Source organism: Macrosteles quadrilineatus, unplaced genomic scaffold, assembly GCF_028750875.1.
Source record: "Macrosteles quadrilineatus isolate MER2022 unplaced genomic scaffold, UCM_ALF_1.0 Scaffold_1__1_contigs__length_201487025, whole genome shotgun sequence".
Classification (NCBI taxonomy): Eukaryota; Metazoa; Arthropoda; class Insecta; order Hemiptera; family Cicadellidae; genus Macrosteles; species Macrosteles quadrilineatus.
Window position 1 is genome coordinate 57,927,897 of NW_026542594.1, and position 12,316 is coordinate 57,940,212.

At 33.0% G+C, this 12,316-nt stretch overlaps 1 protein-coding gene across 4 annotated transcripts in view; it reads left to right on the forward strand.

Annotated features, from left to right (window-relative positions):
• The window catches only part of LOC128983203 (uncharacterized), a 108,997-nt gene that overhangs the window by 21,177 nt on the left and 75,504 nt on the right, over window positions 1-12,316 (forward strand). For all 4 annotated transcript variants that reach the window (XM_054402406.1, XM_054402407.1, XM_054402409.1 and 1 more), the window contains exons 3-4: window positions 2,102-2,210; window positions 8,205-8,303. In XM_054402406.1, the coding sequence (XP_054258381.1) occupies window positions 2,102-2,210; window positions 8,205-8,303 (208 nt within the window). The remainder of the gene's footprint in view (window positions 1-2,101; window positions 2,211-8,204; window positions 8,304-12,316) is intronic.

Consider the following 12,316-nt stretch of genomic DNA (forward strand, 5'->3'; position numbering starts at 1 on the left):
TTTTCGATCATTTGAAATTCAGTTCGGGACACATTAATAATTGTAATTGTTCTCTTATGTAGTTTTGTTTGATTCCTCTAATCAACTGTGATGTCAGAAATGTTTAGGACGAAAGGCGTTCACAAGATATGATCCAAACCTACAAAAGGCACATCTAGAGGATAAGAGCTTTAATTTGAAACCGATACCCAATATGCCCATAAAAATAAATATTTAGGGGTCGATTTGCTGCACACAAAAATCCAAAAAAATATTTTAATAATATAGATAGGTAGAGTACCTAAGTTTGATGCTACAGGGAGCCTAATAAAGTAGTGTGTTTTTTAGTAAAATATTAATAGCTTTGTATAAAATAAATAAATTTTCCAAGTTTGATCAAAATGTATTCATAAATAAGCAAATTACAACATTTTACAATATTCTTCATAAGAATAACATGGTAATTTTGAATTTACAATTTTTACTTTCTCCCCCTATACCATAGTATATTGAGAAAGTATTGTTTTTTGTCAACATTTTCAAGTTTGAGTTTTGAGTGGATATATTCGTTTTGGGTCCCCTGGACCCAAAAGAGTGGTTTTCGAAGTGATGTCTGTGTGTCTGGATGTGTACAGAGCTAGGGACTACACCTGTGGTCCGATTTCGATGAAATTTGGTATGTAGGTTCTAATCCATGGTATCTCCTGGCGTTTTTTTTAATTTTTTTGAAATTTTGATTTTTAATGGGGATTTTCCCATAAAAACCCATAAAAAAACTGAAAAATATTATTTTCTCAAAAATGGACTGAGCGATTTTGATAAAAATTTATTATGTTGTAGCCCTTTAAATTCTGAACAAAATGGTACAAATCCCATTTCTGTAAAAATTACGGTTCAAAAGTTATTGTAAATTATGTTATTTCCCCATAAAAACCTCATAAAATAACAAAAAATAGGATTTTAGAAAAAAATCCGGTTTTGATTTATCATTGTATGTTATGGTCCTTACAATTTTGACTGTTTTTTCATTTTTTAGAAATTTTGATTTTTAATGGGGATTTTCCCATAAAATAATGGAAAAATAGGATTTTCCCAAAAATGGCCCGAACGATTTTGATAAAAATTTTAGTATGTTATAGTCCTTTATATTCTGAACAAAATAGTACAAATCCCATTTCTGGAAAAATTACGGTTCAAAAGTTATTGTAAATTATGTTATTTTCCTATAAAATAACGGAAAAATCGGATTTTCACAAAAATGGCCCGAACGATTTTGGTAAAAATTTAGTATATATATAGTCCTTTAAATTCTGAACAAAATTGTACAAATCCCATTTCCTTATATTTACTCTCACCGCTTTACACATGATAAATGTTGTTGACAAATTTATGGGAGAAAGTATGTGTCAGAATGCTGATACCGTTTATTTGAATTTTCTCTGCAACAAAACTGCACAAAAGCAATTCAATATACTAAATTATTTTTCTTTTTAAGCTTTTTAAAATGGTCCAGAGAGAAATTGGAAAATTTTTACCCCATAACCCCACACCGATCATCCTGGTTCACGAACTCATTCAAGTTTATCCCGCCTTACACCTTCAAACCAAATTTCATCAAAATAAAAAAAAAATTACTCAAGTCATCACGTTCACGGGCACATATATGTACCGTACGTATATACAAATTTGAACAAATAGTGTTTTTGACCTCTGGGGCATCAAAATGAAAAAGTAAATCGGTCCCGGTCTCAAGTCTTACCATAAGACCTACGGTAATAGCTGCTTCCTTATAGGGAAATTCGCTAAAATCCACAAAAAATCTCAGTGCGAGACTTCAGGAAGAGCAGTAGAGGCAAAGATGCTGTGAGATTTTTGGAGAAATGGGTTATGGCAAAGTAGGATAAGGTAGTTGTACTTTCCACTGTATTTTACTTTTGAATTAATTGTAAGATCCCACTTCTTAATCTATTCTGTTAGCAAATAAAACAAGGATGAACTTAGGTACAACCATGATTAATTCATGCATAATCAAATTCATTAAATTTAGACATTAAACTCAAACAGTTTGAGGTAAATCAATAAAATTACTGGTAATTTTATAACTGTTTTGTGTTGCTTGTAGGTGACTCGTCTGGTAGCCATACTAGTGTGTCTCAACTTCTTGATATTGAACGTGAAAATCAATTGTTCTGGATTCGTTCAGAAATTGACCATCTGAGTAACTTAAGAATGTAAGTAAAACTAGGTGAAACCCGTTGAAATCGACGGTTACTCTTTAGGTTAAATGAAATCCTTTATTTCTAGGAGCAATTTAAGTAATGAAGTTATTTATTATTGATTGTAGATAACAGATAACTTCTAAAATAATTACTAATTTGGGTTGTTCATGATTCAGCAGCGTGCTTTAGTAAGTCCAATCTTAATAATCAATAACTCAAATGAAAGCTGGTATTGCACTAAATGTTTTTTTTTAGATCAAAATGTATAGGAAAACATAATTAGAATTGATTAAATATATCCAAAACTTAATTCCACATCCTAGACATAATCATTGTTATGTTTTTTTAATTGAGTAATACAGTATGTTGAACTGATTCAAATTATCAATATCTTAAATGAAAGTCCTTATTTCTAGGAGTATTTTAAGACCAAGACATAAATAACTAAAATAAATGTAGAGTTACGTATCATTGATTGCAGATACGTCCTAAAATAATAATTATTGTTTGTGATTTAGTAGACTGCTACACGTACATCCAATCTTAACAATCAATAGCTCAAATGAAAGCTGGTATTTCACTGAAGGTTCTTATACCAAAACATTTAAGATAGTGTAATAAGAACTGGTAAAATATATACAATTGAAGTTGGATAGAAAAAAAATATAATTTATGTTTTTTGGTTGAGTAATTCAGTAGATAAATGAATGATGATGCTTTATGGCAAATCTGTGCGAGCATACCTTTAATTTAAGACCAATATTATGACAATCGGACGGGTAGAGAGCCAAATGAACTCAGAAAAGAAAAACAAAATTTAACTCCCATAATAATTTACAGGGAGGAAGTTGCTTTTGTGCTTAATTCGAAATATACATCAGATAAATGAATGACGATGCTTGATGGTAAATCTGTGTGTGCAAATTCTGCATCAGCGCAGTTGTCTCACCATGGAATATTCCGGTGACCAAGACTCAGCGCTAGACCGGGGCCAATGTTCCCAGAAGTGTCATGCACGTTGCTGGAATTCCTCGCTGAACCCTGTAACTGCACAACTATTGTTTGTCTAACGCCCCAAGTGATCTAACGGTTACGGAAGCAGTACCTTCCGGCCAACCACTGACGCGACATAGCCGCAACGTTGATTGGCTGATGCCCCTCCACAGCCAACCTGGGTGCGAACGGAGAGAACTCAGCTGAAGCTAGTACAAATTCTAAATTTATTTCGGTCGGTCGCCTAAATTTCCGCGTCGCCTTTCCCCCTTTTTCTAAATTGAAATCAAACATAATAATCTTTAACTTAGCAAAAGCTATACCGCGGAATCTAATTCAGAATTGTTATTTTACCTTAAGCTAGAATTGTATTTATACATTTTTTAATAATAAGTCTAAATTGAAACCTCCGTGAGCGGTGCAGCAAGTCGAGAGTTACTGTAAGTTCTTTATTATAATAAATTATTTGTTTCAAAGTTTGTAGTTTCATTCAGCAACCTGTCACAATAAGTTTAATTTAAGACCAAAATTATGAAAATCGGTTAAAAGAGTAGGACTGACTCGGAAAAGAAAAACCAATATTTCTTAATATATACAGGGTGCAGCAAAAAAACCGATCCATTTCCTGTAGCGTACTTTTCAGTGGCAGGTCGTCTGAGGGTGGTGGGGGTAGGCTCGTTGGAAAGCCTTTATCGTTGGTAATTTCGCACACATAAGATTTAACTGTCTACTTGTATGAATGAGTCAAAGTTAGTATTGTAATCAACATAACTAGTGTACCTGTAGCTCGAAATCGAGCCATTGTCAAGTACTGGTATTATACAGAAGTTATTTTAAAACTACAGTAATAACAGTCATAATTTTTGATGAGTTTAAAAGACCCGACTAAATGCTTATGTAACTAATTGAGATACTCAGGCTATTTAATAGCGCTTTGAAATAAAAAACGCTTCCTGTAAAAATATTTTAGCATTTTTTGGACCCGGTCTTATTTTTTAGTGTTTTCTACAAATGTTTCCCGACTTAAAGCTGTTACCAGTAAACATTTCTTGCATGTATTTATTTGATCTGACTGTAGGTAGGTTTACTGTGACAACATTACTTAAACTCATCACTGTGACAACATGATGTGTATATTCTTCATGGTTTTTTACTTCCAAAATAAGTTGCTTAGCATAACTTGCAGAAATGATAAATCTCCCCAAATGATTGTGTACCTGAATTCCTTACTGTGAGACCAGGCCTCTCCTCTACTCTTCTCATACGTATAAGATTTCCTATTAATTGTCTCCTCCTCCTGTTTTCAATATTTCTCCTTTAAACTCAAGAAATTGTCGGTTCTTTCAACAAAACTGATTGACTGTTTAGATTTGTCTATAACCTCCTAAATATTACAAACATTAATATTTACTCCCAAAAAGCTGGTGAGTTTCTTTTTACACAGCTGTTTTTGTTTTTAAATTTGTTTTCAATGTAATTCTTATGGGAAAAAATCCGACCTTTGAGAGCGTCTCGTGCCCTTAAGGGTAAGAGTTTTTAAATTCTAAAACCTTTATGCAAAACTACAAATTGAGACGAATTATTTGACACCTCAAATGTTAAAATCGGTCCAGAAATAACGGAGGAGTTTTGTTCACAAAAAACAGCCCTCACGTATTAATATAAGAGATGTAAAAATTAAAAATGTATATAATTTTAATTTTTTTATTTTATTTTTTTACTAAGCCAAAATTTACTGTTTACATCTTTCAAGACATCATTGGTTAGATGACCTTGACTCTGCCTTTAACAGCGTTTGCATTGAATGCTTTTATACAGTCTTCGACTTTAATTCCAGTTTCATTGGTTATGCATTTTTTTGTCTTGCGTTAGCATTATGAATTAGAACTATTGCCAACATCTCAGATATAAAGACATGTCTTCAGGTTTATCATGGTTATTTTTTATCAATTGTTAGGTACAGCATCATCCTTTGGGGTGGGACATCAGTAATTGTCAAGATATTCAAGTTACAAAAAGAGGCCATTCGAGCAATGTTTAAACTAAAATTTAGAAAATCATGTAAACAATATTTCAAAAATTCTAAACTATTAACTGTACCAGCTCTTTATATTTTTGAAGTTCTGAAATTCTTTAAAAAACATCAACAATATTTTTCAAATAACAGTCTGGGGACTCAGGGTACAAGAAACACAGACACTCTGCGGTACCCTAAACATAGATTGTCTCTTTTGGAGAAGAGTCCATATTACATGGCAATTAAACTGTTTAATCACCTTCCACCAGAGATAAAAAAAGAAAAAAAAACTAACACATTTTTAAAAAAACTGGAAACTCATCTAGCTGCAACATGTCCTTATAAAGTGGACGATTTTTTTTTAAAATGAGCACATCTGTCTGAGTCAGGGGTGTTGTACTGTATATATTCTCATATTTGTTAGACTGTATCTTATCCATTGTATTTGATTTTTTAATAATTAATTGTAATAATTGTAATTGTAATTAATTGTAATAATTAATTTACACTCTAGCATAATTGACATGCCATCTGTTACATGAGCTATGCTCAAATTTGTAATGTTTTTTATGACAAATAAAGAGTTTGAGTTTGAAGTCGTCAAGTGTAAGACCTATCCGGTGCCGCAGGAGACCCCTTTCCTTTATTATTTTTAAGAAATTCATCAGGGAACTTCAATTGCTGGGAGCAACATCACTAAAAGCTGAATCTATACATCATTCAATCCCCTTCTTTTCACCTGGTACCTCGTTCAAGTACCTTATTGTTGAAATAACAATTTTTTTTATTGGCCTCAGAATACCGCATTTGCAGATATGACTTTTATTATTGAAGTTTTACTTGAATATATACCATCAACTAATGATCCATTCCTAAAAACCATAAAGATTAACCCAGATGCCAATTATTTATGACTTCTGGATGGCAGTGTGAAGTAGTAAATTTCTCTCTTATACAAAGTATAAAAAAACATCTGTGTTAAACCATCTGACGTCACCACAGCAACATCGTGGTGATCTTCCGCAACTATGACAACGTCTTTATCATCCCTAGCGATCACGAATACATTTTGGTCTTTTACTGCAAACCTGATTTACGTGACACAAAATGAAAAAATAACAAAAATCAATTTGTGGCAAATTGCATTAGTTGTTATTAAAAACTTGTATTTGTACAATTACCAGCTTTTCTCTTGGTAATCGGAATACAAATTCAGCTCTTAGTTTACCTGGTCGGATGGGCAACCTGACCATACACTTTTTGTTAAAAATAAATGAGTTATTTATTTCATTTTTCATTCATCACACCGTCTCTGGTCGTCAACATTTCTTACGTTTAAAAGTATAGTGTGGCGTAATAGGCATACTGATTTTCACTTTCAAGACAAAACTTTACTTTAACTTGAAGTTCTTCACTCATATTTGCACGGAAAGTAAATAAAAGATACGTCTAATAGCACTTAACCCTTTGAAGTCGAATTTTCCCCCCATTTTTTGCCCAGTATAGTTTGCCATTAGAGCAGTCGGAAAAATGGTGCCCGTGACCTATACTCGCCATTCAACTGAAAAAATAAACTTTTTTGATTTTTTTTCTTTTAGTATAGGTTACCATTTTTGAGCGGTCGGGAAAAAGGCGGGTCGCGACCTATCCTCCCTACTCGACCGCAAAGGGTTAAAACATATATTTACGCTTATACTGTTAACTCCTAAGACGGTAATATAAATATACATAAAAGATAGTAAGATGTAATCGATTTCGATTGGACACTCCAGTCATCAACAGACCCAATAGGCGAATGACAAGAATCTTGAATGGCCGGATACTTATATCTATTGGCTACCGGAAGCACCGGCCAATACATTTTTATAAGTACAACTGGAGTCAAAATTTACTTGTTCATTAATCATCTTATTTCTATATTATACTGTTCCTTATAAATATACAATTCTTCCCAAGCATTAACTACATATCCTTTTTTACAATTCTTTAAAATACATAGACTATCCTCCATTTTTCCTTTTGAGTGACCATTTTGTAAGGGACCGCGCCGAACTTGGACAACGACACACGCGGACAACGTTAAAGTTGGACAGATTAAGTTTCCAGGATTGTCGTTTGCGTGCAACGTTAAACTTGGACACATTTGAATGTGTCCAGTTTCGTCGTGTCGTGAAGCGCCACCCCTGGACAACTTAAAAACGTGTCCAGGTTCGACGTTTTCGTGCAACGTTAAGCTTGGACACATTTGAATGTGTCCAGGTTCGTCGTTGTCTGCTTTTTTCGTTGTCTGATTGAGGCGGTGTCTGCTTTTAACGTAGTCCACGTTTAACGTTGTCCAACTTCGATATCGTCCCTTTTGTAACAGGTGTTGTGAACATTTGATCTTTCCAGCTTGTTGTTCCTCCACGCAGGTATGTGTTTTTTGAAGCGGTTAACGAATTTCACAGCCTGTCCAATGTAGAAGCTATCACAATTGTTGCAATTGATTTTGTAGATGCCCGAAGCATCAAATTTGTTACAATCTTCTATTTTAGGATGCAGTATTTTACTAATGGTGTTCTGAGTTCTGTAGGCTATTGAAACTCCGTATTTCTTGAATCTGTTAGCAGTCCTTTGTTTTGTAGTCCCCGTGTAGCTAAATGTGACATATCTGGTGTTTTACTCTTTAATCTCTTCTAATGTTTTTGGTTTATAATTTAATAGAGATAATTGTTAGCTGCAGCTTTATGGACCGGTTACAAAAATGCCCGTGCAGTTTTTGGCAGATCTGACTAGGTAAAACTGTAAGCAGAGTAGAAATGTTTCCCATTGGTAGACTATATTCTTCCACGAATACAAAACTACTTCATAAATGATATAAAATGTAAATGAACGTTAGCATAATATATGAGAAACTTGTATTTTAAGAATCACAGTGATAAGTAGAGAGGTATATAATTTGTTTCATCAAGCTTATATTTTGTAATGTTTAATGTGAATATTTTTCTTTTTTCCAGTTTACTTGAAAGGCAAGAGGAACTGAAGCGTGGTTTGAAAAATTGCAAATTAAGACAAGACAGGTGTTTGGGGACAAAAATTCTGAAAGACCATAATAGGTACCAGTAGCCTATAATATGTTGTAGTCTAGCTGTTATTGTATTTCAATAATACCTACTAGGGGCCCACAGTAGCAATTGCTGCCCTTCACCTCTGTTGTAAATTGGCCTTAACCCTAGGAGTGGCAGATCGACAGAAAATGTTGATTTCAAAATGTGCCGCTGGAGTGGCGGGCGACAGAATATGTCGATTTATGTAACTTTTTTTCAGTTGCATGTTAAGCACATTTAAAGTCGGTGAAATGACATAACTCTTATACCAATGAAAAGATAAGATTCCGAAGTTTCATTTTATTATAAGAATGAACCTTATAACATAAATACATCGATCTTATAATGAGTTACATTTAAACGAAAAATACGCGCGAACTCGCGAACGCCATGTTTTGTTGTGCAATCGTAAATGATGAGTCATTTCAAAAATAAATAGCAGACGTAATTTTTGTCTCTGACAAAAGCAAGTGGTACCACTGCAACAAGCATGAAGAAATCTTTTATTCTGTATAAAGTATAACGTCATAATACATTCCAACAGCTGATGAACAATTTTTGTAAATAGCCTATTTTTACGTATTGTTCATGTGGCGGATCGACATAAAATGTCGATTTCTAAATCGCATATATATAAAATGTGAAAAGTACAAAAACGTTGTTTTATATACGCTCTTGTAGACGAAGGACAGTAGAATTCAATGTTGTTAGGCTGGTCACACAAGTAGAAGCTTTTGATTTTTCAAAGCTAAAGGAACAGAACACTTGTCATCGTCTAACCTAAAATGGCGGCGTCGTCGTGAGTTTTTGTCCGATAACAAAGACGAAGTCTGGGTTTTATCCCAAATTTTACAGTGTAATGTTCGTTTTAGTTTTTTATTTTGTATTAAGCGAAATATGTATGCATTATTTTGCATAAATATTTATACATGTGTGATCCAAAATAGGATAAAAAGTTAGTAAAGTTTTGTGGGCTATAACAGCTGATCAGTTGTTTTGTTTACATTTTTGCTTTTGTGAAAACCAAATACGGTATTCTATTACTTATCTTATTTAGTTATTCTTATATAGAATGATATTATTGGCTTCAAAAAATGTATGGTTTTATCATATTGATTTATTAGTAGAGGGCATTTGTGGATCTATCAACGTGTAGTTGAGGAAATTGACGTTTTCCAATTTTTCCGTATTATTGCTAGTAAATCTATAAAAATAATTCTTTTGTGTATATTATGATATGTCTATGTAGAGGAATAAATTCTGAACAAAATGCATATTTTGAATTGTGCAATAAAAAATTACGTTACATGTGACACGTGTTTGCTTTTGAAATAAAATTTGAAAAATTTATAAATTTTCTTTTTTTTACTTTTTTCTAAAAATCAACCTTTCTAAAATTGGTTTGTATTACCATTTTTGAATTCTACTGACTATTACGAACAAAATGAATATACGGTTCAATAGTTTATCTCTACATACTAATTTTATACAGATTTTTGAAGAACTCCCTTACAAATTCACCAAAATGAGCGTGCCACTCCACAAAGCACATACTGAAAATCGGTCTCGCCACTTCTAGGGTTAAACATTCCCTATGCAGTGCACCATTCCTAAAAAAACTCCTTCGTAATTGTGGTCTACCCCTAACACGATACATTTCAACACTGCATTACCATAACCTAAAAACAGAACACTAAAACCAATAAACAAACAAATACGCAATGTTTACATCAGCTGGTATATTAAAAAAAACTTGTAGAAACACTGTAGCAGTACTTCCATTAGAAAATGATTGGATCTTTGATGCCTGTCTGTGGGGCAGAGCAGGGGTAATTTTTGACACTTCTGACATTTTTCCCACTGTCCTAGGACCTTGAGCTTTAAAAGGAATCATCAACAGCAATGCTGCCTTTTTACTGGCTCGAGATTTTTTGTGGAGACCGATTCGCTTACAGAAGTAAATATATAGATTACTGACTGAGTCATCATATCTCTTCAAAATATAGATAATCCTTTGTAAACTGGCTCACCCCTTGCTTTGCTGGATACGCTCCACGCATGGGCAGTTAGTCTATGTGGATGGGCAAATGCAAGGTTAAAAGAGGCCGCCAACCTCTTTTTTTTAAATTTCTAGATACTATATAATTTCTCTAGATACTATATAATTTGGTCTACATCCTACAAATATACCTTATTGATTTTTTTTTATTACTGTTTGTTTATTTATATATTTATCTAAACCTTCAAGTGTTTTTGATCAAGTCCATTAAAATATTATGTTGTTATAAGGCTGAATAAATAACTATAAAATTACGTTTAGCCTATATGTTTTGCTTAGTTGTACTCTTTGACGTAAAAGAGTAGGTAGCAAGTGCATTGTAAGTATCACAAAACTGATATTAGTGGATGTTAATAGGCCTAGTATATTTTATCTTTAGGGTGTAAATTGACTCTTTCCAACAAGAGCTAAAATACACTTTTTGCCCATGTTATGAACTAAATTTTTCTTATATTGCACCATTATCTAGGCAGGAGGTTTAATTAGTGTTTTTGGGAAAATCATTTTTATTTTATGTAATATTTACGTTGGGGTACTGAATTGTTTGTCTCAATAGTCTCAAACATTAGTAATTGCTGGACAATTGCAAAGGTAACAATAATATATTTTTATAGTAATTACGAGCTGTTGGCCCGTCCTACGTACGGGAATCAAGTAGTCCATTAAAACTGTATATAGTGTGTCTATTACTAATTCAGGCATAGTTTAAGCAGTTCAAAATTGATAGTAAAGAAAAAGCTTCCAAGATGAGTTAAAACATGTGATCATTGTTATTTCCCCAACCTTTCCTCAAAAAGTTGAATTGTAAAGTAATTTTCATAAGCTTTCTTTTGAAGATTCGTGAGCTTCAATTTGTATACAGCAATGGTTATAGAATCTTACTTATTTCCTATAATCAATTTTTTTTAACATAGTTTTATTTACAATCTGTTTTGCATTAAACAATAAGTAAATACTAGTGTCCCTGTTGCTCGAATTCGAGCAATTGCTAAGTATTAAAGGCGTTATTTTAAAACGAATAACAGTCATAATTTCTGATGACTTTAAAAGATTCAACTCAAAGATTTTGGAAATATTTATGATGTAGGTACATAGCAGATCGATATAATCACAATTTCTTGTAAATATCTTATAATTTTTTGAAAAGCTGATCTTGTTTTTTAGTGTTTTCTACAAATAGCCTTACTCATAGCCGCATTAGGTTACCCATAATACAGTCCAACCTCAGTATAACAAATCTGAAGGGACCTAACTGAATATTCGTTATATCAAGGATTTCGTTAAAATGAGGTTCGTTATATAGAGGTTAGGTTTGCAGGAATTTCGCTAAGTCGAGGTTCAGAACCAGCGTCGGTCAATATAGACCGGGATTTGACCTCATTAAAACACAATTAAAGTAGCATAGGCTACAATACTTTACAGTACAGTGTTCATTGTACAGTAGAACCTTCTGTATCCAATAGTCAATGGTAGAACCTAAATTATCCGGCATAATAAAGGTGAGGGATCTTGAATATTGCGCAATCATGACAATGGCATTGACCTTGGTACAGGTTAAAAACTGTAAGTTTAAAATCACAGCTTGTTATTACCCTCCTAAAACCTAGCTAAACACTACATTGCGTAGTCATAAACCATGTAAAAAACAAAACAAAACAGTAGACAGTTTTGTAAGCTACTGACTGCTCCGTGATAGGCCGGTAGGCTACTTACAGTACAGTACTGATTTATCACAACAGAGGAATGTCAATAATAATCATTAACTATAGCATTGGTGTTGCTAGTTGAAACAAATCGTATTGAAAACAATAAATTATTAGATAAGTCATTATGAAAATGCATATTCATAGCCAACTTAAAGATAATAAATACCCCCGCCGCAGCAAACCTGACGCCTAAGCGAATTTCCATTTGGCTGAATTGATTTTCAATTGATCTATTTAAATAACATTAGGTTTAACGA